The 26867-nt window shown below is 39.2% G+C and overlaps 1 protein-coding gene across 3 annotated transcripts in view; it reads right to left on the bottom strand.

Annotated features, from left to right (window-relative positions):
* The window catches only part of myo7ba (myosin VIIBa), a 30568-nt gene extending 5025 nt beyond the window's left edge, over positions 1-25543 (bottom strand). For all 3 annotated transcript variants that reach the window (XR_013786967.1, XM_079461233.1, XM_079461234.1), the window contains exons 1-39: positions 25424-25543; positions 25201-25242; positions 24956-25057; positions 24713-24859; positions 20984-21168; positions 20392-20513; positions 20137-20279; positions 19893-20006; positions 18708-18861; positions 18556-18632; positions 18343-18462; positions 18118-18260; positions 17742-17952; positions 16968-17103; positions 16696-16859; positions 16076-16225; positions 15637-15795; positions 14681-14770; positions 14507-14601; positions 14341-14425; positions 13857-14075; positions 13524-13733; positions 13223-13432; positions 11708-11875; positions 11298-11570; positions 11005-11162; positions 10791-10917; positions 10546-10665; positions 10232-10405; positions 9889-10116; positions 8903-9070; positions 8695-8812; positions 8442-8568; positions 8180-8334; positions 7875-8056; positions 7611-7729; positions 2625-2779; positions 2158-2311; positions 958-1113 (exon numbers count right to left, since the gene is read on the bottom strand). Coding sequence is in view for 2 of the 3 variants with exons in the window: in XM_079461233.1 (XP_079317359.1) it covers positions 958-1113; positions 2158-2311; positions 2625-2779; positions 7611-7729; positions 7875-8056; positions 8180-8334; positions 8442-8568; positions 8695-8812; positions 8903-9070; positions 9889-10116; positions 10232-10405; positions 10546-10665; positions 10791-10917; positions 11005-11162; positions 11298-11570; positions 11708-11875; positions 13223-13432; positions 13524-13733; positions 13857-14075; positions 14341-14425; positions 14507-14601; positions 14681-14770; positions 15637-15795; positions 16076-16225; positions 16696-16859; positions 16968-17103; positions 17742-17952; positions 18118-18260; positions 18343-18462; positions 18556-18632; positions 18708-18861; positions 19893-20006; positions 20137-20279; positions 20392-20513; positions 20984-21168; positions 24713-24859; positions 24956-25057; positions 25201-25218 (5636 nt within the window). In the remaining variant the exon portion in view is untranslated. The remainder of the gene's footprint in view (positions 1-957; positions 1114-2157; positions 2312-2624; positions 2780-7610; positions 7730-7874; positions 8057-8179; positions 8335-8441; positions 8569-8694; positions 8813-8902; positions 9071-9888; positions 10117-10231; positions 10406-10545; positions 10666-10790; positions 10918-11004; positions 11163-11297; positions 11571-11707; positions 11876-13222; positions 13433-13523; positions 13734-13856; positions 14076-14340; positions 14426-14506; positions 14602-14680; positions 14771-15636; positions 15796-16075; positions 16226-16695; positions 16860-16967; positions 17104-17741; positions 17953-18117; positions 18261-18342; positions 18463-18555; positions 18633-18707; positions 18862-19892; positions 20007-20136; positions 20280-20391; positions 20514-20983; positions 21169-24712; positions 24860-24955; positions 25058-25200; positions 25243-25423) is intronic.
* Positions 25544-26867: the final 1324 nt, after the last annotated feature.

Below are 26867 nucleotides of genomic sequence, written 5' to 3'. Positions count from 1 at the left end.
ATTCACTCACTGATTGGGTCATCAGTATCATTGCGTTTGCTTCCCTGATTCATTAAGCCCCTGTCCTATTAGCCATTACACTACCTGAAGACAACAATCACTCTCAGGACTGCAATTTCATCCGTATATTGGTCTTTGTGGTGCCGGATGAAATCAAATAAACCCAATAACACGGATAACACCTCATCTATCTACGTCATGTTCATTTTGTACTGACCGGTCTGTGACTAGTAACCAACTGTCATCAACAACGTGTATGCATGCACATAGCTTACAACTGTTTACATTTGTGACATGTGTTTTCGATAGTGTAGTGTAAACACAGATTTTTCTGAAACGCATGTGAAAACGCCACTTTAAACAAGGATCGTTTTTGTTTTAAAACAAGCTAGTGTAAACAGCATCTCAGAGGGCAGTGTGCAGACAACAGATCCAAGCAGATGCCCGAAACATCTACCGTCAGTTAATCAGGTCCAAGTCTTCATCTTTTTCCATGTCTAGTGGATACTTACTGATATACTACCTGACATCAAACAAGGTGCTCAATTCTTTACTTTTCTTACCACATCCACAAACTCCAACGCTCCTGCAGGAAAAGTGTATCCATCATTGCCTCCCATTAATCCTTAATATTGCAGTAGCAAACTCTACTTACCTGTTACTTGTTACCTGTTAACAGTTCGAACTGTCATTTCCTGTCTTAGTTAATAAAAGGAGATCTGTTGCTGTGCTAATATAGTGACTGAATAGCACAAACAATAAAAATTATTGTGCTATTAACAGATACATCTTTTGAAACAATGTATTTTTCATTAAAGACAATTTTACTTAGTGAACTTACGGTACAACTAAACTTGTATGATATATACAAAACTTTAATAAAACAATTCCACCCAAGCCTGGTGTACGTTGAATGACAAAGTTTTGGTTTGCAAACTACATGTGTGGTAATAGTACCTCAGAGCCCCCTGGAGTTTTTGGAGGCAGTCAGTGGCCAGCGGCTCTCGTTTGCGTGTCTCAATAAAACGTTGAACATGTTTCATCAGAGAGCTACTGGGTGGGAAAAGACCACAGCATAGCCACAGCAGCTGCCAGCCTTGCTCCATACTGAACCTGATTTAGAAAAAATAATTTCCAATTATTTTTAAATATATTCTTGAAGGGCAAAGCTCATAATGATGAGGCACAATGCTTAGGTATTATAATACACCTTTTAGGTTATTAAAACTGTAAATGATTTACTTCAAACTTAATTTTGAAACAATAAGTTAGAAGAAAAATAAAATGGGATAATAATGGAGCTCAAGATTGCATAGTTTTACTTTCAGCAATTAAAAGGAAGAGTTGTCTTTTGTGCGGCTAAAATACTACAAGGAATATTGTACAGAACTGTTACGAAAAATATTTCTGCCATATTTGTATATTTGTTTAACTGTCTTGCTCTTTTAATGACCCCCTGTGGTTAAAATCAAGTTTTTAATGTTGTTCATATGTTTATGTGTTTTTAATATGCTTTAAGACAAATCATGTGCAAATTTCTAATTTTAAACCATTACTGAGTATTTTCTCCACAAAACGGCAGTTTAACAAAGACAGTTTAAAAATAACTGCTCCAGTTAAAGATGTCATAAACCTGTAACCAATTGCATATCAACTAATTTGACCCCTGTGGATCAGCAGTTTAAGGCATATATATACAAAGATGGTGTTTAGGTTTGAGCTAAAATGATCATTGCACTGCTCTCAGTTTCACTTTCAGCTTTAGCTGTGTCTGGGATTTACAGGTGGGATTAAGTGGAGGCAGGGCTAGTTTGCATATTCATGTATCTGCATATACTTAATGAAGCTGAGGTGTAGAGTTACATTCAAGCTATTTTAAGGCAGGAACATATATTGTTTCACAGGAAAAAATACGTTTAAATATGCAATTTTGAACGATTAGTTTTAAGTGATAAAATCAACCACAGGTGGGCTTTAAATTTTGCATGTAAACACGTTTAATAGATCAAACTAATTTCAAATTAGAAACTCTTATTAAAATCTGAAAATAACACAGAATTTTTTAAGATTTTGAACAAATAATATTTTGGATGAAATTTGGAAGGCATTATTAGTAGTGGCTTTCCCCTGTATTTCTGTTTATGAAGTACTATTTACCGGTTGTTATTGCTGGTCATTTGTTTTATGATCTGGCAGAAGATCTCATCTCTGAGTGCTTCGTTCTGTGTAGGTGGACCAAAGATCTGGTCTGTGAGCTCCAGGGCAGACTGGATCTGTCTGGTGGGGTAGTCACCCATGTATTTCAGAATAGGTGCACACCCTTTCAGTCAAGTAAACACTATTGTTCTGGAATGAATCCTATTTGAAGAACCAGGTTAGCTAAAAAACACACTTTTTCATATCTATCAATTTTTACAGCAATGCTCTTTGCATGCTCCTCATGAATCGTTACGAATAGTAATTCATAAACATTTATGTCTGGTTTGAAATCTCCTTGTTGCTTGTTTGTGGCAATAATTGGTCTTTCAAAGGAAATGTTACAATACACGAGAATAATACTTTAGAATATTTTTAAAATAAACTAGTAAAAGTAACAACATCTGGAAAAGTGTGGTAAAGGATATCAGTGAAGGCTTGGCAGGCTTGAGGGCTTAATTCTGGATTTCCCACCAGCCTCTTCAGCAGAGGCTGTCTGAGGGGTTCTCTGGAGTTTGCCCACAGCCTCTCAGGTGGTGCATTCTTAGAGATTACCTGTCTGCTCACATCTTTGATGGGCTGCCTGGAGACAATCACAAAAAACAGGCCATTTATTTGGTTTTAATGTGTCAATGTGTGTTTACACTGAGTGCAAATAGCTTGCCGTGTTTTACATTAACTCCGCCCACAAATATCTGATTGAAATAGAGGAAAAGCTACTCACCGATTTTAACATCGCCTCTGACAAACCCATAGTTCTACCAATTTCCATCACATATCAGATCATAAAGGCGTTTATTCTCAACAAATTGAAGAAAATATTTTTAAAGAGGCTGACCCCATTTGAATAAAGTTTAGAGTAAGCTTAGGTGAGGTTTAGGACTTTATAGACCTTTATCACGCTTCGAAGGGTAAACGATGTTCCGGTTACAACAGTATCCAAGTCTTACAAGAGTGTCTGGATTTAATGTCTTCGTATAAATAATGTAAACAAGCTTAATAGCTTATTACCACCTGTTTAAATAATGTAAAGCTTAATACCTTTTTACCCCTGCTTAAAGTTAAGATCTTAATTTAAAAATGTCCTAAAATGGGGCTCTAGTGCTGCTGTTTTGGTCTTAATCTAAGGTTTGTACTGTTTAAGGGATAGCAACCTGAGGCAGGTACTTTCTGATTTTATAAAAAATCCAGTGATGATATACTCTTGTCTCATTTTATTCTTTATGTCTGTCTGGTTTGGTTCTGCATTATATCGCTAAAATAAACATTACAGTAAAGGCAGCACGTTGTGCTGGAAAGACATCACCCAATCCCTTCCGTCAGAATCGCATCACACTTTCTGTTTCAGAAATTGGAAGTGATTCTGAAATTATAAAAAATATTTTAATAATGTAAAACATACAATATGAGTTGTTTTACTCACAGGTGCGTTGGATCTTGCAACTCATTATGTATGCGTGTTTTATTATGTCTGCTCTGGTTTACTGTGATGGGCAGTAAATAATTGTTTATGTAGCCTATACAGTATATTAAAATAAACGGGAGACCATGATTATACAGAAATGTTTTAATCTTATGTGCAGTATTGAAAGTGACCCATTAAAAGATTGGAGAAGGACAATGCAGCTGTTTATGGTAAGCATTTTATAATAAGGTCTAATTTATTAATATTGGTTACAGCACAATGTAATACTTTGTATTTCTTAACCTTCGATCATTTTAAAGTTCTGCATTTATTACGTTTTCACAATTTGAGTTTTAACATTTTACATTTGGTATTATGACTGAACAAAGAATCGTACTTGAATTACAATAAAAAAAGAAACCACCTTAGTTTATAATATCGTATTTACTTACACATATTAACGAGTTACACTCAAGTAATTTCTTATAATACAGTGATGCGATCACATTTAAATAGCACGCGAGCTAGGGTGTATAAACTCAAAACACTTAAATGAATATTAGCAGTCTGATTGCACAAAACAGATGATGTATTTTCACAGGGAAATTGGACAAAGAGTGTTTTGGCAGCTTGAAAGTAAATTTCTTCATCACATGTTTTTTTGAAATTTCTAAGTTGCGTGTGTAAGTCACCAAATCCAACCTTATATTATCTTTATCACTCGGGTTGCCTTATACATAGCACCATATTGAAACATGTGAGTGACTACTAGCAACTGCTAAACCACATGTGGTTTACATGTGAAAATGTGTACAAGACAATGAGATTAAATTCAATAATTGAAATCAAAACTAAAAATTACAATATAAGCGAGAGTAATGGACAATTATTATTATACAATTTTATTATAATTGTGGCGCATGTTCTCATATATCTGTCCATACCGTGTATGTATTAGAGATGCGCGGATGGGCTATTATTTCATCCGCAACCGCATCACAAAACTCATCATCCGTCCGCCATCTATACGCACCAACGTTTTTGACCAATTTTTAAAACCGCACCCGCCCACCATCCGCTGATTGGGCGATGCAAGGCGCTGCTGATGACAGCCGCGATACTAGAAAGCTCTTACCTCAGAATATCAGCAGTGAACTCCGATCGCACACAGGGACAAAAATAAATAAATAAATAGACTAAATTAAACGCACTTTGGCAAACCTCAGATAACAATATATAACAATGTATACATACCCATGGGGTAACTTGTAACGTTTGCACTTTTGCTGTAATTATACGGGAATGGTATAATCTACAAACAAACATGCAAGTGTTCATTTGTAGCAGAGATGTACATTTTACATACTGTTTGAGTGATTGAGCTAAAACCAAAAAGCGTAACTTTGTGCCCCGCTCAATACAGACTAAATGCGAAAAAATAGGGCTATTTTTTTCAGTTTCAATAGCATATTGCTTAAAAGTTGCTATTTTTTAATAATGCTGCATCCTAATTCACACACTATCCATCCTAAATAGTATTCGCAATTATTATAATAGAATGTTGAAATGTGTATTCTTAAAGTACCCAGGGCACACAAACGTCTGATATTACCCACGACCTGCTGCGCTACCTTGTATTCATAAAATTAATAAAAGATGCTTTGCTCAATGAATAAATGTAGGTATAGAGTATTTACATAATAAATAATGAATTAATCATTTAATGGAAAGAAGAGCTGTATTTTGATGTTCTTGCCTGGTGATGATGTCTTTAAGGCAGCAACAGCCTAGACATGAATACTGTTTTTATGTGAACAGAAATTTATTTTTGTTTTGCTACGCAAGAAAACTTTTCCATAACAATAACAGTTCATTGTTTGAATGAATAGTGTAAGTAGGCAAATTAGAGAAAATAGCATCTATCACTATTTTTATTTATCAGATTTTGCATAAATTGCTAAATAAATCAGAAAATATAATGTTTTCACTTAGTGTGAATATCAACTAATTGCACTTGGTGTAAATAGTCTCTAGCATCCTTTTCACATAGTTTATATACAGTATATATTGCTATTTTGCTAATCATCATACTGTTTACTATTGTATACTAATGGCGCTTTTCCACTGTGTATTACTGCACAATATGGCACAGTAAAGCTTACTTTTGGGGGTTTTCCACTGGGTACAGTACCTAGTACATGATACTTTTTTTAGTACCACCTCGGTTAAGGTTCCAAGCGTACTGTACCGATACCAAAATGTGACGTGTTTACACACAGATCACTGTTTGGGCAGAGAGAATCATTTCATGGTTCTGCCCTCTTTTGTCTTGATTTTCTAGTCTAGTGGCAGAATCATGACAGAGCCACGTGTTTTGTGTGGAGAGAAACATATTATTGTCAGTCATGACAAATGCGTTCTCTCTGGTCTCGTCTTTGGCCCTGCCCCTTTGGTTCCTAGGCTAGCTTTCTACCTGTGTCTCATTACCCACACCTGCACATTGATATCTCCTTTGTTAGTCTCCCTATTTAATCCCCTCATGTCTATTTTCCTGTGCTCGTTCGTCGTACTATAGTCCCATGTCCGTCGTGCTATACTACTTTGTCCGTCGTGCTATACTACTTTGTCCCTCGTGCTATACTACTTTGTCCGGCGTGCTATACTACTTTGTCCGTCGTGCTATACTACTTTGTCCGTCGTGCTATACTACTTTGTCCGTTGTGCTATACTACTTTGTCCGTCGTGCTATACTACTTTGTCCGTCGTGCTATACTACTTTTGTCCGGCGTGCTATTCTACTTTGTCCGGCATGCTATTCTACTTTGTCCGTCGTGCTATACTACTTTGTCCGGCATGCTATTCTACTTTGTCCGTCGTGCTATACTACTTTGTCCGGCGTGCTATTCTACTTTGTCCGTCGTGCTATACTACTTTGTCCGTCGTGCTATACTACTTTGTCCGGCGTGCTATTCTACTTTGTCCGTCGTGCTATACTACTTTGTCCGGCGTGCTATTCTACTTTGTCCGTCGTGCTATACTACTTTGTCCGGCGTGCTATTCTACTTTGTCCGTCGTGCTATACTACTTTGTCCGTCGTGCTATACTACTTTGTCCGGCGTGCTATTCTACTTTGTCCGTCGTGATATTCTACTTTGTCCGGCGTGCTATTCTACTTTGTCCGGCGTGCTATACTACTTTGTCCGTCGTGCTATACTACTTTGTCCGGCGTGCTATACTACATTGTCCGGCGTGCTATACTACTTTTGTCCGGTGTGCTATTCTACTTTGTCCGGCGTGCTATTCTACTTTGTCCGGCGTGCTATACTACTTTGTCTGTCATGCTGATGCTTGTGAGTTTTCATGCTGTCTATGTTTCGTATAACTGGCCTTTTCAAATAGCTTCCTACCCTGCTTGTCTGAGTTACCTGCCTGGTTTTAGTTTATCTTCTAGTGTTTAAGGGGTTGTGTCATGTTTGTTATTTTGGTTTTAGATACATTGTGACTCTTTTTAGCACACTTGTTTTATCCCCCTCGTGGGAAGTTTTTGTTTTGCAGTTTGTATTCTAGTCTTGTCTTTGTTTTCCCCATCGTGGGTGTTTTGTTTTAATGTTTAACCCTTAACGCAAGGCTTAATGCTACATTAGCTTACCCTCGTGCACCGTCGAGCAAACCAAATGACTGTTGTCTGCTCTTTGCTGTAAGATTTCCCAAACTCACATATATTTTTGCAGTATTTTGTTTTGCTATCATCCGCTATCGATATGCTCCATTACTCCTGTGTTGTGTGCGTTTTTGTCACGTTCAATGACGCTTCAGCATTAGAGACGGTGCAACCATGACGATAAGTTTATAAGCCTCACCCACTTTGAAGTGGTACTAAACGGCTTTGGAAAAGCAAACTGAGCTGAAGTGAAATGAGCCGTACGAGTTGTACTAAACCTGACGGTACCATGCAGTGGAAAAGGGCCATAAGTAGTAGCAATGCGGACCAACAGATATAAGAACGTACCTGAAATATTCAACAGAGAACTCCTTAAGAGTTGTAGGAGCCACTTTCTCAGTAATGGTTCCTTTTAAGCTGTTATCTATGACAGTCTTTCTCTGATCAGGGGACAAGCTGATCAGGTTCTAAAAAAGGGAAAACATTTTTATAAGACGTATTTCTACATCGCTATTTTTTATTTAATGACAAGTGAACAGTTTAGAACTTAATAAATCTAAATTCCGTTTTGAGCACTACATTTAACAAGGTTCAACACATTGAAGTTCTCACCAGGATGTCATTGGTCGGCTTTGTAAGAGTAGGAAGAATCAAAACAGCATCTGCAGGGACTACACCGGTTTCTGTAGTTCGTTCATTCTTACCCTTCAACCAGCCACGATCAGCAGAAAACTCATCATCTTTAATAAGTAGAATGAGCTCCGCTTTCTTAAAGCTGAGAAATGTTTTATCATCTTTAAAAAATTCAAACCATTTCCATTAGACAATAACATTAGATTAAGTGGTAAACATCAAATGTGCATTTTCACATATTAAAAACATAAAAAGGACATTTCTTTCTTATTTTTGTGCCTGACCTTGTCTGTTTACTTCTTGTAGGGCAACTGCATAATGTGAACGCTCTATTAGGCCTGCTAGGAACATCGCTACCAAATCAGAGATGTCAGCAGCCATGACTGCATTCAGTGTGAAGTCTCCTTTTAGAGTTAACAAACACACAGACTTCCTACCTCTGGAAGACACAGAGAGAATTACCTTTTGAAAGAGGTATCACTTATGTTGTTGGCAAAATTGTCAACATGATACAATCTAAACATACAACAATGGTGCTAAACTAACCTAAAAGTGTTGACCCCGGTGACATCAGGGTAAGACAGTACCAGAAGATTCTTTTCCCGTTCATCTAAGAATATTATTCCAGTTGAGTTTATGGCAAGGATGAACTTGTTCTTGGGTAGAGCAGGACCTGAAAATTAAATTATCCAAGTTAACTTCACCTACAAAATTAGAGTGTTTTTCTTCTGGGAATTATATGCAAAGGTTATAGGATAGGACTACAAACAACTATAAGGAAATACTCATCGATTCATACCGGATAACTTGGCAACTTCAAAAAACTTTGAGAAGAACATGGACCACTTCTGGCGAGCATAGTCAACTACCTCGGCTTTCACATGAGCAGACTTGGTCCGAGAGTTTATAAATGGGCCCTTGTTAAAAAAGATTATTAAATATAATATATAAAATATTTTTAATATTATATTTTCCATTTCAGTTAATATAAGTACTAAAATCTCTACCTGAACATGTGATGTGCTGACCATCTGTACCCACTTAGCCTCAGACTTGACCTCCAACAGTTTGGAATTAATGCATTCCTGAACAACAGTCGTGGCATTCTCCATACTGCTGTCTGACCCATACTGCACATAGAAGTGCTTTGCTGCAAGTTCAACATAGTCTTCCTCCTGATAAACACAAATAACATATATTGTTTTCAGTTATGCTCATGTACTTATTTTAGGACCTAAAGGCGTGGTTTTCTAGACAGGGTGTAGATTAAGCCAGGCCTTGAAAAAATGTAGACTTTTTTGGCCATTAACACTGTAGCTCTATCAGATAGTACAGTTGAGACAGGAAATTGTGGGACGAGAGTGGGGAATAGGAGCGGGATAGGACCATGAGCTGGAATTTGAACTAGGGTTGCCCGAAGTGCTATTGCACAACATGTTGGTGCACAGACCACTGGTAGAAATTTAGATTTTTACAAACATGTTTAAAATCATCTTGAGATGTAACAAAGGCACTATTTATACCAGTTCAAGTAGTTATAAGCTCTAACATTTATTTTAGTCTGGGACTACAGCAGGTTTAAGCCCTGTCTGTGAAACTCCCAAAAATGTAAAGTTTGTTTTTAAAGTTTGTTTTTAAAAAGCACCTTCATCAGATAAACACATATACAATGTACAGTACTTTCTTCCAGGAACAAAAACATTGACATGCATTATCATCTAAATAAACACATAGGATGATTTTACACTGCACAATACCATATCAGATTGTCCTATCAGTATAAAATGAAGAGGTGATTTTAGTAGGACAATCTGTCAGGTAGAAGGAAATGTCAAGACACTGGTCCATCTAGTCTATCTAACATCGCCGGCATCAATTTTCTGTTTCAATTGGAAATATGTCAACACAGGTTCACTAATAACAACACTAATCCTCTATCTTAAGACTCACAACATTCACGCCGTAACTCATACTAAAATTGTCTCAGACACACCTTTTCACACTGGTACTCTCCATACTTCAGGCCTCTGATGACCTGTCTGTAGATAAGGTCTGTGCTAACATTATCCTGGCTGCAGTCATGCCAAGGTTTGAAGATTTCTTTACGAAAGTAGAGACGCCAGGGGGCATGTTGTTCCTGCCCACCCTTTCTCTTTACTTCCTGTTCACACTGAGAGATAGCATCCATCACATGTTCTCTGCCACCACCCAGAGACCACACCTAGAGGAAGAGATACCATACTGTCCTGAACAGTGATCTTCAATCACATGAAATATCTCGATTAAATATGCTTCCGTAGTAGTAATAATTCAGGCACCTATGAGCAGTCACGTACCTTGTCATACAAAGCCACATAAAGTGAGAAGCCAAATATGTCCTGAACTCTGACTTTTTGTGAGAGAACTTGGCAGACCTCTTTAGAAGTTGAAGCAGAATCTACAGGTAAACTGATAGTTCTCCCATCCATCAGAGTGACTGAGATGGCAATGGGTTTCTTGGACTTGGTAGCCTGTTATTAAACAATAAGATCATGTATCATGTAATATATATATTTAGTATAGTAATATATTTTATGACTTCTTCTAAAGGTCATTTGGCACAAGGCCAACTTTCTGGAGCATTAAGATAATATGATACTAGTGTTATTACCTGGAGCTCCAGCCAACTGGGAGGCTCGCCACGCACTCCATTGGCGACAGTGCGCCTTAGTCTTTCTGCACAGTATGGTGCATATCCCACAGGGCCAAATCGAAGAAAACTTTGCAGGTACTGTAAGGAAATTAGCAGATATTTAGAGCAACACAATGAAGTGTCCAATTAAATGTGATACCCCATTTATTAGGAGTTGCAGTATGCATCAAAGTGTTTAACAGAGAATAAAGTTCTTTAATCACCTTAATAAAGCGATCAGTAGGAGGGAAGATGCCCAAGCAAATCGACAGAAGGATCCAGCCACGGAAGAAGCTTCCACGACTAGGGTTTTCCTGGAGCTGTTTACAGATCTGACAGTAGATTTCATCCCTAAAAACATAGATATGCTAAGAATGTTTAATAGAAAAAATATCTGGCCACTACATAATAGATTTCATCATTTTAAATAATTACAACCTAAGGTCACGTCTGACAATGGCATATCCAACTATGATATGCAGCTTTTCAAGAGATGTCATTGGGCGATCCAGAGTAAGATCATCTCTATTTATTTCATCTTCTTCGCTAATGGTTTGCACAGTTGGTGGTTTTGAAACTTCTGACCCATCCTCTGACTTCATATGAAAAGTTCAAGAATCAAGATTTTAATTTTAAGATATTTTTTGACAAAGATGATGATCAAATAAAAATTATGTGCAATAATAAGAGTGAGTGCCATTACAGATTTGTAATATTATTGTTGGTCTCACCTCTTCTAAAATGAGAGATGGTTTTCTACTAGACCCTCTGTTTGGTGGATCTCTCACTGGTGTTGTGGAGGTCTTACGGTTTTGGGACTTTAGATCAGTGAAAGTAGAGCCCTTTCTGTTTTTCTGCTCTGGTACAGCAGATAATTTGCGGTTTGGAACCTCTTCTGAGACACTTGATGCTTTTCTGTTTCTAGATAGAATGTCTGTAAAAGTTGAAGCTTTTCTTTTGCCAGAAGCCTCATTGTTCTGTGTGTTTCTTGAATTTCGCAGCCTCTGAAAATAATGAAGCGTAAATACAACATATTCTTTGTGTATTTACAAGTAATTCATAGAGAAGGAAAATATTTTGGCAGGTGTGTAGTGTTGCAAAATCATCACTGTTGAGTCTTTATAAACAGGAAGCCCCTCACCTGGTCCAGGCCCACCATATGGCTGAGGCGTCTACCTTGTCTAGAGGCCACATCTTTCTGAACCGAGCGATCAACTGACCCTGGTTCATTTCTAGAGATCTTCTGAACCCTTGGTTCAGGAAGATCACCCATAAATCTTAAAATCATCCACCAAACTGTTAAGGAAGCCTGTTGGGAATGACAGTAGTAATGTTCAGTGGTAAGTTACAATGTGGTACATTATATAAGTAAAGGTGCGTCACAATGCCATAGAAGAACCTTTTTTGTCTAAATGGTTCCATAAAGTACCTTTAACATCCAAAGAACCTTTCAGTTTCAAAAAAGGTTATTTGTGGTGATAAAAGTTTCGCCAGATTATAAAAAGGTAAGAAAGAGATTGTTCTTTAAATAACTTTTGACTGAAAAATTCTTTGTGGAACCAAACTGTGGCGAGCAGGGCGGGACGAGAGCCGTGGCGTGCACCGGTCTCGCATCTCTCACGGAGGAGCTCAGGAAGCATAAGAGAGGAGCGACAGGAGTATATGACGAAAGAGGACCAGGCCCGGACATATGTTAAGTTTGTGTTTATGTTTTATGGCCGGCAGTCTACCGCGAGGTGGCTGCCGGTCTTTTACTTCCGTGTTTGTTGGTTGTTTATTTATTTAAAGTTTTGTTAAATGTTCGCCAGTTCCCGCCTCCTTCCTTCCCTTTTGTTGAACCGTGTTACATTGGTGCCGAAACCCGGGAGGAAGGAGAGACTTGCTGTCGAAGAGCCCTCCCTGCCGAGGGTGATCGCGGTGCTGAGGAGTTCAGGCAGTGCGGATTGTGGAAAGTCTGCGAGTGGCTGCCTGAGGCGGTGGTGCTGGATCGAGGATTCGGATGGGAAGGAGAACTCGCTGCCGTGCTCCTGGGTCGAGGTGGGATGGCTGCCATCCGAGAGGGAGCCTAAGAGTCGCCACCGTTCGCCGTGTGCCGAGCCTGCTGCCAGCTGCCATGAAGTGGAGGAGCAGGGAACGGGGGACCAGCTGCCCTAGCTGGAGGAGCCCACGCCGGCTGCCAGGGGGCGGAGGATCGAGCCTCGGGGGGGGAGTAGAGCGCAGTCTCTGTATTACCCCCGGCCTGCGAGGGGTGATGGGGTATGTGACGAGCAGGGCGGGACGAGAGCTGTGAGGGATAGGTGCGAGGCCGGTCACGTGAGTGATAACGAGCATCAGCTGTGTGAGCACTGGTCTCGCTTCTCTCAGGGAGGAGCTCAGGAAGCATGAGAGAGGACCGGGCCCGGACATATGTTAAGTTTGTGTTTATGTTTTATGGCCAGCAGTCGACCGTGAGTTGCCTGCAGGTCTTTTAATTCCATGTTTGTTTATTTAATAAAAGGTTTTTTTTAAATGTTCGCCTTTTTCCGCCTCCTTCCTTCCCTTTTATTGAACCGTGTCACACAAACATTTTGTGTGTGTGCAAGATGCCATCGTAATAATAAGCAGTTCTGGATATTACAAAAAAAAGAATTAACTAAAGATAGGTTAACGGCTTTACCAGAACATCATTTTCATCCTCATGGTAAAGCAAAGGCTGACGTATTCTCTGACGAATATGTGTAGGTGTAGCAGCGCCCTGGAAGTACATCGAATAAAATTTGGAAAAGGAGTATTCATCCAAATCATCATAGTCTTCCTCTGGAATTTCCATTAGTGGAGCATCATCCAGATCCACCTCCTCAAGGACTGTCCGTTTGCTTTCCAAATCCTAGGCAGACGTATACAAAAGTTCCCAGCTATCACCAGACACTTTTAAATTAATCTTATTGTTAATGTTCTACTTTGCTTTGATATGTTACCTCAAAGCCAACAGGTGCCTGGCCTTCCTGTCCTCCAACCATGCTTGGCAAGAAACCAAAAATATCATCCACCATTTCCTGGTCAGTGATAGACTCTAGCTGTTGAGATGCCTCTCTTTCTCTTTTCTGACGCAGGACCTCCTCTAACTTCTTTTGTCTCTCTAGAACAGCAAGTTGTTCATCCCTTCGTTCCTGATGTGAGAGAAAAGCCTACAAACAACATGAAGCACAGTTATGATACACCAGCCAGATCAAAGAGGTTGTGTGATATATTAATAATTATGTGATCATCCATCCAAATATGGTATGTCTATCCATCAGGAAACAACCTACATCTCTCTTCATCTTCTTGACAGCCCTTCTTGCTAGAGTCCCCCTGGTGTAAGCCTGGAGGAGGATCACTGCCTTTTGCTTTCGTTTCCACTCCTTTCTCATCAGATAGCCACGGGTCTGAGCCTGAAGCAGCAAAGTTGCCTGTTGCTTTTGTTTATATTGCCAGGCCATCTGGCGAGATCTCACTTGAGCCTGCAAACGGGCAAAACCCAACTGGACCTGCAGAAAGAGATTTGCCACATTACATAAGAATATACATTTTCCCACATATTTTGTTGGGCAACAGACCAATGTTGTGTCAATACCAGTGTGGGCTCTGCAAAAGGGTGAGCCATAAGAATACAAGGCTACATCAATTACATCATTTGAGATAATTGAAGGAAATCCTTTACAAGTACTTGCAACAATTTTAATATTAAGATGTCTCTCTTTCCCTTCAGAGGAACATGAAGTGACATCCCTCTGTAGCTAGAAGACAGCTTACCACTCTGTAAAGTTTTCTGACTTTGTGTCCACGCCAGTATTTCTGTATGACCGCAGCTGCTGCTCTCTTTTTCAGAAACCCTTTCCTGAAGCATCACAAAATGCAGATGAAACCAGTGTGATAAACTTCTCTAGAAACATGTCAGAGATCATCTTCAATCTTATACCTGTGTTTGTATCCTCTGAGGACTTTTTGAATAAGAAGTGCCTTCTCGTTCAAAGCTTTGTCTCGTGCACATTCCAAAACTGTATCGTGGAAATCCTGACGAATAAATATAGCAGGTTAGAACTGGTGTGCCACTACAATTCAACAGCTATACCTGTAAAATTCAACTCTGTACCTTCAGAAACACTTTAGTTTTGCCCATCCTCCAATCATCTTCAATCAGCACATTCTCACAAATGCTTTCACAACATTTCTTGACACTCTCCTTTAACCAATCAAATGGTATTTTAACACAGACAGTTAAACAGTAAGAAGTTTAACATAGATATAGGAACGGTCATCCAAAAATGAAATTGTATAATTTTTTTACTTAACCTCATGTTGTTCCTCACAATGAAAGCCAACAGGGCCTGCAGTCAAACCATATATTCATATATTTCTACTTAACGCCCTTCAAGCATATACTGGTGGAATGGTGGAATGATCTACCAGCTGCTACAAGATCAGCAGACTCGGTTGCCATCTTTAAAAAACGCCTAAAAACGCATCTCTTCCGTCAACACGTCGCTGATTGATTCATCCTAATTCTCTTCCCTTTCCTTCTTTAAATAAAAAAAACCTTACTAACCTCACTATTCTTAGCTTTGTATACTGTGCTAGGCTTCAATGGACTAGTTTGATGCACTTATGTATTTTGTTGTTATAATTGCTTCCAATGTTTCCACATCTGTAAGTCGCTTTGGATAAAAGCGTCTGCTAAATGACTAAATGTAAATATACTGCTATACCGAGAACCAGATACCCTTACAAAAGTCAGTTTATTTTCTAATTGTAAATTGATCCACACAAGTTGGGGGAGAAACAATCTTGAATTGTCAATCCATATAAAAGGCACCATATAAGTAACAAGTCCTTATGACCATATCTCAACATACTTCAAGCCTCCTGAAGCCGAAGACAAACCTTTATAAAACTTGCTTGACTGTATTCTTTTATAAACAACTCCTTTTGGAAGAATGAAAACCATGTTTTTGAAAGACATGAGGTTAAGTAAATGACAACTGTTTAATTTTCAATACTTTTACCATACCAAAAACAAATTAACATTGAATTAAATCATGCATTTCTCACAGTTTGGGGATCACAAACACTAGACTTCAGTAGGACACGGTAGCGTTCCAGGAACTCGTCGAATGTGTGGCGGATGGGATAGCCAGCTTTCCTTATGCGGATAGTCTCCATCATGCCAGAGTAACGAAGCTGACGAATGCACAGCTCCCTGTCAAAAAGCTGAAACAGAAAGATGGAACTGTACAAACTAAGACAGAACTGATTTTGATCTCTGCAAACCCTTTAACACAACCTCTTCATTCATGTAAGACTAAACATAACATACAGTAACTCCTTCAAGGAGAGCCAGGAACCTTGGTGACTTATGACAATTTAAGCTTCACGGGACCTTCTTTTCTGGTGTTTTTTGGTGTTTGCTCATCTGTAAGTTGCTTAAAAGCAAAGAAAATTGTACCCATATAGATTTGGGTTAAAAGACGAAAAGATAAACTGTACTCACCATAGGCTTCTTGTAGTCATTGGGTTTAATACAGCGGATAAAGAAAGGCTGGCAGGTAGTTAGAGTCTTCATTAAAGAGTCCAATGACAGACGAAACTGACCAGTTAATGTGGGAACCCGCTTCTTTGACTCTGATGTTTGCTGAGGGAGCTGCAAACAATATGGCAAGAAAATGAAGACTCATTATTTTATAAGACTAATGTTTAAAGTATGTGGACACTTCATTCTAATTAAAGAGTTTGGTTAGACCCCTTAATTTACATGGAATGGTCTTATTAGCAATATACAATAAAATTGTAGAGCTTTGTGGATTTCCAAATTGGTGGCCTTGAAGGAAGGGTTTTAGTTTGGCCTGCATAAAACCTAGACCAACTTGGAAAGTCTGGCCTAACAGATTTTTGCATACCTAAATGGATGGATGAAATACCTGGAAAGTTATTCCCAAAGAAAATAAATTGTTAGGAAGCGCCAATTCCATATTAATAGCCATGATTTTGAATAAACAACAACTACAAGGTGTGATGTTAGGCTGTCCACATACTTTTAAGTCATTTAATGGTCTAAATACTGATTTAACATAAATATTTAAATGATTTTAGTTACTAGCTATTTTAGCTTACCCGGAGAGAGTTTTTTGGGGTTACAATTATGTGACTGGTAGTAGTTTTTCCATCTGCGGTGCTAAGCTCATTCTGGAATATTTGCTTTAGGAGCTTATTTGATGATGTTTGAACTAATTGAATGATATCACCACTCAGAGCATCTCTGTTCTTCTCAAGAAAACCTATATCAAAGCACATAAAAACAAAGATAATTTATTAGATCATAGATCCTTTGCATTAGATCATGTAAAACCCAAATACAACAATGAAGTCCTGTAGCCCAATCATACCTTTTGAGTCATAGTAGACAGCTCCAGCAAAATGCAGGATTCCAAACTTTGTGTCATGATTATTCTTTGGAGATATATAAATATCATCCTTCCCATGAACTTGATTCAGTTTGTTGAGCATGGTAGTGTCTGTGCCCTAAACAAATATGACACACTGGTAAATACAAGCAGCAAACTACAGATTTTCAATGGCACATACACTGTAAAACTTTGCTGTAGTATTGCTAAAGGTTTGGCAGTGACTTACTATAGCTTTAATTACTACTTATTACTACTTTCCTATGAGTACTGTTTTCAATTTGGGTTATACTTTACTTCAAAATTAAAACACTTTGACTTTTGAGATTCAAAATGAGCAAGAAGATGCTGGTCTCATTACTGGCATTAGCACAGTAACAAAGCAAAAAAATAACATTCTTCCTAAGTTGTTTACTAGTGAAACTATTAAAAACTTTTTAAAACATGTGACATTTATTTCACAAGAAAGGTGACCTGAGATATTTAGTCTTGTTTTATGAAAGATTTTAAAATGTAAGAACTAGGTAAGTTTGTGTTTACAGCAAAATTGTAAATTCAATCTACAATAAGTTTCTGGCAACCCGAAGCAAAACGTTTTACAGTGTAGATATTGGAATTCAAGTATCTGGAATACAGCTCAGAGACACAACATTACAATTGCAGATATGAGATTTTAAAACAATAATCACATACTCAAAATAAACAAATGATAAAGGCAAGTCTATTTTGTAAACAAGGGTAACTATATTTTATAACCTTGGGGAAGTGACTCTCTTCGTCAATAAGGGAAAGAATGTTGAGAGACTTTATAGCCAGGACATCGAGTGTGCGTTGGTTGTCGCTGAAATCAATGTTCTTCCATACTATGTCTTCACGGGCATATTCTTGTTGTTCAAGTTTAAAGACATGTTTCACAAAGAACTGCTGAAGCTGCTCATTGGCAAAGTTAATGCAGAGCTGTTCAAAGCTACAGGGATCACACACAACATTAAAAGAATAGTCATCATTTACTCATCCTCATGTCTGTTAGAATATTCTTAAAAACACTTTTTTTATCCGTATGAAAACAAATATTTGTTTAGGACAACAATGTTCAAAATATAAACCTCATACAAGCATTTAAATTACAAACCTGTTGTTTTTGAAATTTTCAAATCCGAAAATGTCCAACAAGCCAATTGAAAGTCGGATGTGTTTGACATCATCAGGAGGTGGTTTGTAAATGGCGCTGTTTATTTTCTCCACAATCCACAAAAATAGCTTTCCATAGATGGCCTGCACGCAGAAAGAATTTGAGAACTGTACACTAATAAATATTAGATCTGACATTAACCAAATTCACATTCAGTTGCTTAACCTTTAGAAAAGCATCTCTGCCGTCCACGGCTTGTGCTGAGGTGAGAGGTTTAGACACACTTTCCCTGTTTGTCATCAAAGATCGTTGTGTTAAGCTCACATCCAGGGCATTTGGGGCAACCTATAAAAAAGTATGCTGGGCTTGAGTGCGCTGTTGGCCTATACAATGTTTTTATTAGTTTATAAGGGAAATATACGGAAGTTTAAAAATGACCTCTAATAACTGTGCAGCCATGCTGTAATGAGAAGATGTGAGTATTTCACAGGCCTCCATGTTGTTCATCATGGTTTCTTAAAAACAGAATATGAAAATAAAGTCCAAATAGACACTTCATTTATTTATTTTTGGTATTGGTTTCTCCTCACCCTCAAAGTCTACATTCCCCAGGTGGAGAATGGCAGCCAGCAGCTTGCTAATTTCCCATGTATCATTTTCTGTAAATGTTAGGATTTTCATTGCGGAACGGAAGCTGGCGTACTCCTTTATGTCATCCCGTCCTTCACAGGTAGTGCAATTACCCTAATTCAACATAACCATGGTTTATGTAACAGTTACACATGATGATACATTTTACAACTAGCTTCTTGTTTATATCAAAGTTGTGGACCATTTCAGAAACAAATAATATATTCTGATAATTTTTTTTAAATTTAAATTGAATTCAGCTAGTTAACAAGATGTACTATTGTATTCCAAAATTAACAACCTATCCTCCAACCCAAACAACATGGGTCATTTGTCCCATCCTTTAAATACACCCCCATAGGAGCCTTTTTTAATTACTGACTCTGTGGGCAGCACATTATCATCACTATAGAAACCTTGATGTTTTGTGGTGTTTAATGTACACGTTAAGCTTGGTGAGGTTCCGGTCACTTGGTTAGAGCTTTGGCACCAACCGTTTTGATCCCTAAAACAAACTAATTAAATGTATAAATTAACTGCAAGTCGCTTATCCAAAGCGTCTGTCAAATAGATATATGTACAAGCAGATTGAGTTTATCTAATATTGAGAACACAGTGCTGCCCTACAAAGGCAAAGTGCAGTAACTACACATTTGGTCAAAATTGAGTTACGGTTGAAAAACGTACTGGATGCAATGACTGGCTGGTGTGAAAACTTTAAGGGCCTTTCTCATTTTCACTGTTATCGTTGGTCAAATAAAATGACATTTATACAACACGAGACCATCGTGTTTTTAACTGTGGTCCTGTTTACACCTGGGATTACAATGCGTCTTGGTTGATCAACTCACAAGGGGAAGTCATATTAGGCCACTGGCACAATTGACCTACAGGGTAGTTTTTTTAAGGACATGCTCACATATTTAGAACATTAGAAAATCATATTATATTCACGTTATTACTATTAATACAACAACCTGAAACATTTATAAACAATAACTGTCATTGAATGACAGACTATTCCAAATACAATACAATCAAAATATAAACAATTAAAAATGATTAAAAACATTGATGTAATTATTGAATTTATGAAGTTCTATTAAAATAATGTGTGAGATAAAGAGTAGTTACAAGATCAATACCATGGTGAGATAGTTATATTCAGTGGCATGTCCTAGAGACAGGATCTTCTTTTGGTCAAGTGGCATCCCCAGCAGCATGCAGTAAAAGATGTGGTAGTTTCTCTCCTCTGCGGCCTGTGCCAAACATACGATTGCTTATTTGTAGTTCAGGATGACATCAATGACTTTGGTTTTCTTGTCTCGGAGTATATAAAAACATCATATAATTTTATTGCATCTTTTATCATTTATCAGGGCGGCTTACCTGTCGACAAACACGTGATTTCTCAAGCAGGTACTGTTCAATGCGGGCACCCTCTATTGCTCCATTTTTGGTAAAGTGGATCTCTATGTATTTTCCGAAACGGCTCGAGTTGTCATTGCGGATGGTTTTTGCATTACCAAAGGCTACAAAATAAGTATTGACCTGAATGTTAAAATGCTTACTAGCAGTGCCTGGAGAACTTACAGTACATTATTTCTTTAAATGCATGTTGCTCACACAGACAGATAGCTTTACCTTCTAGCACAGGGTTGGCCTCTAGTATCTGCTGCTCAACCCAGGAGCGCTGTCCACTTACAGCTGCAAGAAACTGCAGCATTAGTTTGGTGCTCTCTGTTTTTCCAGCTCCAGACTCCCCACTGGTCAACAAAACACACCAAGAGACTCTCAGACTATGTCAAACAGATAACACTAACCCAACATACAGCAGATGTTGGATACTACAGGGCCAATACAACTATTAGTAGATTAATTTGTACCTCTTGTCTTGGTATTACCCATATGTATTACTATTGTCATGATTCTGCCTTCTCTTGTCTTTTCTGGTCTAGGGGCAGAATTATGACAGACCCACGTGTTTTATGTGGAGAGAGACGTATTGTCAATCCGATTGGGTGCAATTGGGTTCTTCCGCAACGATCTATCGTGACATCTATGGTCTTAAAATGACTGTCAAATTACTTTAAAATTTGTCCTTCAAGTGGAGAACAGTAAACGCTAGTAAGCTATTTATCCAAATGCATCTTACAGTTAAATGAGCAGAAAAATTCAAACAAGGAAATGTGTTTAAAGGTTTAGCCATAAGGAAGCCAATGAAAGATTGCAGAACCTTATAATGCAGCACTGGTCTTTGCGATTCCGGCGCATGTTGAAGAAACAGCTGTCTGCGATGGAAAAGACATGTGGGGGAAGATCACCGAGACGCCGGTCTGTGTACAGCTGTACCTGCTCTGGAGTGTAGATGGGTAACAGCTGGTAGGGATTCACTGCCACAAGAATAGATCCTGTGAATGTCTGAAAGCAACAGCGAGTGAATAAGTGATCTGAAAATGACATGCAACACAATGCTTTGAAACTATTTTTAGTTGTTTTAAACAGGACAATAGAACAAGAAGAGTCTTTATTTCAACATGTCTTTTAAATGACACATCTATCAATGTCCATGACATTTCAGTGCATCATCTCATAAATTGTTAATAAATAACCAAGTAAATAAATAAACAGATTAACAAATGAACAGGTTGATTACATTAAAATGTGGTGGTTTGGATCTATGATCACACCCTGAATAGTAAAAATGTTTTAGAACTGTACAGTTTAGTGGACCAGTGTACTATGCCTCTAAAGGAATTTAGTGTCATGTAGAATAACACTGTTACAATGAGATAAAAAAACATGTGATTAATCTGCGTAACAAACTGAACTGAGAAAGGGCAAAGAAGATCAAGTGAAAGAATTTGTGAACATTTATAATAAATACGCAAATCAGCGTTCTATCTCACAAATATAGCCAGAATCAGATGTTGTGTCTCAAGCCAAGATTAAGAGAAACTAGTTCATGCTTTCATCACCAGAAGGGTGGTTTACTGAAATGGACTCCTAACAGGTCTTCCCAAAACAACCATCAGACAGCTGCAGTTTAGACAGAAGACTTCCAGAAGACATCAATTGTAATCCAACAGTAGCCATTTTTAAATCCAAATTAAAAACACACTTGTTTAGACGTGCATTTACAACCTGAGCACCGTTGGTTACATCAACAGCACTTTTATTTCTATTTTCTTTCTTTTATTATTTTTATTTACTGTACACATATTTTAAATCAATTTTATTGATTTTACCATCCTGCGTTTTCCATGAGTTTTAGATGTTAATCGCCCCTAAACAATACACACCTGCTGCAAGTATTTCTTAATTTCTTCCATAAAGTGGTGGGGACATGTCCCACCGAGTAGCCTGCAAATTTTCAATTATTAATAAATGTAATGCCATTGTTGGACTGACCAATTATGAGGACAGTTGTGGGGTTGCCCTAAAGTTAAGACCGTTTATTGGATTATTTGGCAGGTTGAGACGCTTCTGTAATACCCCTTTCCTATCTCTAGTTAAAATAAGATTATGCACTTGGAAGTGCTGTTCTGTAATAGCATTTGTCCTAAATGAGGTAACTGAAATTACCATAATTACCGAACAGATAGGACGATTTTCAAGTTACAATCTTTCTGTAATACGCCCCCTTATACAGATATAATCAAATGCAAAATCATATTTTCAGATAATGCATATTCTTCAAAAAATATTAAAATGACATAATTAACTGACTGGTTTAAAGGAAACTTGTCAAGTCGGATATTTTCACATACTTCTGTTTGTTAGCTATTTGTCCCTTGAAGCACAAGAATCCCAATCGGTCGAGGTGCCGGAGCACCAAGTCCCTGTGTGTACACAACAGATCTCGCGAGTGTGCCAAGATAAGCCAATCGTCGAGATAGTGGAGTACCCTCACACCGCTCTCCCTGAGGGGAGCGAGGGCAGCTTCCATGACCTTCGTAAAGGCCCGTGGAGACAGGGACAGGCCGAATGGGAGGACCCTGTACTGATATGCCCGCCCCTCGAAAGCGAACCGTAGGAGCGGCCGATGACGAGGAAGAATCGAGACATGAAAGTATGCATCCTTCAGGTCGATGGCTACGAACCAATCCTGACGTCTGCCAGACGTCAAGATGAGCCTCTGCGTGAGCATCCTGAACGGCAGCTTCTACAGGAGCATCTGTGCCTCTGCTGAGGTGAAGAGGATGCCCCGAAACCTGGGCGGAGGCCTGGCGAATTGGATCGCATAGCCGAGACGGGCCGTATTCTGTAGCCACCGTGACAGCTTGGAGAGTGCTACCCAAAGACCGAAACAGGGGGACTAGAGGTACGATCTGCTTCATCGGCCCCGCGGGGGGTGGTTCGACGGCCAGCAGTGCCGGTCCCCCGGCGGGGGAAGGGACCAGCTCCGCTGTGTTTCCTGCCTGGCGATGGCGTAGCTCAATGCACCGCCGAGGTGAGAATGCTGAGGGCTGGCTATGTTTATACTCTACACTGTGCGTCACCATGACGCAATGTCGAGTCGCTGAACACCGTCCACAGAGGGTGAGAGCGGCTGTCAGACCCAGGGGGAAAGAAAGCTCTTGTGAACATTTGGGCACCAGGCCCCCGAAGGGGCACAGCAGATGTTGGGACGGGGCAGGAACCATCCCAGTCCGACCCGGCAGCGATGGAATGGCTGGGGTCGGACCCAATCTTGTTCTCCTTGGGTTCACCTCATCAGGAGCGCTAGTGCTTCCGCGGCGGATGCTGATGAGACGGCAGACCTTTCCTTGACGTCTTCCTCTGGGGGGCCGAGGCTGTTTAGGAGCAGACCTCTAACAGGACCTCGACAGCCGGAAGGCGGCCGGCCCACGGTGGGGCTCACCAAACAGCCCACCCTGTGAGATGGGAGCATCGAGAAAGCAGACCCTCTCGGCGTCCCGCATCTAGGCAAGGTTGAGCCAGAGGTGCCTCTCCTGGACCACCATCGTGGACATCGCAAGGGACATCTCATTTTCGTCACGCATCGTGTACGAGTACGTGGGAAAGGAGCAAGACGGCGAGGTGCCGTCTTTTAGGGAGTGGCCAGACGAGCGAGACGGGGCATGAACGCTCACGGTAATCCCCATGTCACCCACGCTGCTCGCCATCGCTGACACCGTGGCCGGAGCCACCGTGGTCACAGGACGGGAAGCAAACGAGGTGGTGGCAGGCTCTTAAAAGAACACGGCCACCCGTGACTGCAACGTCTGAATAGCCTCTGGCCCGCAGTGCAGGACTTATCCACAACGGCTGCCTCAGCGTGTTGGACCCCCAAGCACACGAGGCAGACATCGTGTCCCTCCCCCTCCTCAATGACTGTGTTGCACCCGTGAGAACAGCGAGATATGCTGCGCTGTAGAAATTTGCTCTTTTAGAGAGAAAAACACCTTCGGAACCGCTGAGACGCCAGGGGAAGTCACTGATGAGGGACAGTCCGCTGCACCACGGCGAGAAATCAGCTCTTTTAGAAGGATGTCATCAGATGCGAAGGCTCCGAAGAACAAAAGGTGAATGAATGCAGCACGCCGTCTCCTTTTTATACCCGGATATCCGGGGGCGGAGACCGGCATGCAAATTTCATTCGCCAATTTCATTGGCCTTTTCAAAATAGTCAGAAGATGATAGGTTCTCAAGTCAAACCCCATCTGTCGGTTCGACACAACATCGAGAGACCGACAGAAAGGGAACTAAAGATTATTAGGGCACACAAATTTTAAAAAGAGAATTCCCCACATTGATAAACTATTTACAAGAAAAAAATATGCATTTTAATTTGTTATTTAACTGGGAAATAAACTTGCCTTGCCTAAATCTTAAAAGCTTTCTGGACATTTGTGGATCTTGAAAACGTAAGTGTTGTGTGCAAGCGCAGCCGTTCCATACGGACAAACAAGACGTGGCATTTCATTTAGAGGTTTACTAGAGGTGGCGTTTCAGAACTCACATAGATAATTCCATCTTTGTGGCGCACCAGAAGGTTCCGTAACAGCCCTGCCTCATTAAGGTCACCCAGACGTATCATGTCATCAACGCCCTTCACTGACGTGGCATGCATTGGCTTCAGAGAATTTTCCTTATTCATTTTATGCTCCTGGAAATTAAATCACACAAGAAAACAGATATACTCAAAAAAAGGCTTAACAAAAAAATCTACACAAACTTAAAGAGTTCCAGCCACAGATATTACCTTTCCCTCATCATCAATGAGTTGAAGCTGTCCGGTATCTGAGAGCCTGACTTCAGCTCCGATCGGTACCCCATCGCTGCAGTCCAACCACACATAGTCCCCCTAATTCATTGAGATTTGAAGATCTTGAAATGAGCAACTTACGATCTTGTTAAAAATGTAATTTTCTAAAAACTAAAATATCATACTATGTATAATAGTGAGATGAAAATAAAAACAGCCGGTAAATGCCTCAAACAACTTGCCTTTCTTAAAACCACCATGGCAGAGTTCTTGTCTCGCCCAGTCTGAGTATTTGAGCAAAAGAGGCAAATTTAAATAAATATAACAGCAATGTAGAAATTTTAATAGCAGTGACAAAGCTGGAGTGGCCTGTAAACACTTTCCCTATTCACAACAATGATCAAATAAATGTACTTACAAATATTTTCCAAGGCATTATAATATCTAAACAATGTCAAACATTACCTGTGGGTTGGATATTATCAAGTCCTTTAACAAAGAATTCCTGTCCCTTTTCTTTCGAATCGGTTTACACAAGTCCAAGTGCTCAGTTGACAGAACTGGCTTTGGATATCTCTCTGTGGATGTTTATGATACTTTGACTTTGCTCCCTGACCAACACTTCCGTAGTGACTTTTATGATAGAGAAGGTTCTGCCCTCCATATCATAAGAATTATGAAATAATAATGAAAACAGTTTTTACTAATTCCACAAAGACTAGTGACCAATGACAAGTAAACATTTTTCATATTTTGACATTTACATTTGTAAAAATGCAGCATACAATTAGAATGTATACCCGCACACACACACACATACACACACAGTGTTCTTTTTTGTATAATGCTTTTTCCATAGAGGTAAATGCCAAACCTTTGTACCTTTGAGAGTTGTGATCATAAAGGAGTAATTAAGTTGTAAATATCAGAGGCGTCATAGTTACCACAACAGCTCCACCCAAAACGGTAAGTCATATTTCCACCTAGCAATACGGAACACGATTAGAACATTTTCAGGCGGAACCCTGTATTGATTATTGTGAGATTGCTGTTCTGCTGGTTCACCATATGTATCTATCAGAAGTATGGCACTTATATATTCATACAGTATAATGAATAATTCATTCAATTATCATTATCGGTAATACATTTACACTTATTTAATTTAGTAACTACAAAATTCTAAAGTAATCAATCAAAGTAATAAGGAATTATATCCAAAGCTAACAGAGTTTTAGGCACCCTCATCAAGAACGATGAGTGTATCTAAATCAGGAGGATGCATTATATAAGGAGTCAAAGCTAGAGTGAGACGATCTAGTGTGTGTGCATGGCAACAATAATGAAATGTACCGTCACTAAATGGTATTATACATCTTTCCTTTAAATCAATACAGTGAATGAGAATCACATATCAACTGTGTGGCATTATAAAATTTACAAAAATAAATAAAACAAATGTTTTCATATCTGTAAACATTTTGTCTTGCCTTTCATAACTAGCTCAGCTGACTGGCTCACCCTTTTGAAATGTTTGCAAGAATTGTGGGTAATTGGAGGATGCAAAAGATGTACACCTCAAACATTCTTCAAAAGAGACAAATGAACGACACAAAAAGAAGGTTGATTCCATCTGTATCACTGTGGAATTCACTATTCTAGAACATTTTTCGTTATAGTCATTAGTGTATTGAGCCATTAAATGTGCAGCAAGCCATTTTTGAGACTTGAAACAAGCACACCCTTGGCTTTGTTGCTCCACCCATTAAAATAACTCTTCGGCTTTCAACACATACGAACACAGAACAGACAAGAGCAGGTCTAGCAAATATTCCAAAATTGTTTGCTTGGGTGTTTATTTCAGTTTGTAGAAATAGAAATCCACCTTTAAGCTGCACAACCCCGAGCT

The sequence above is a fragment of the Barbatula barbatula genome, assembly GCF_947034865.1.
Source record: "Barbatula barbatula genome assembly, chromosome: 7".
In the NCBI taxonomy this organism is placed as follows: Eukaryota; Metazoa; Chordata; class Actinopteri; order Cypriniformes; family Nemacheilidae; genus Barbatula; species Barbatula barbatula.
Note: the sequence above shows the minus strand (reverse complement) of the source record. Positions and strands in the feature narration are given on the sequence as shown.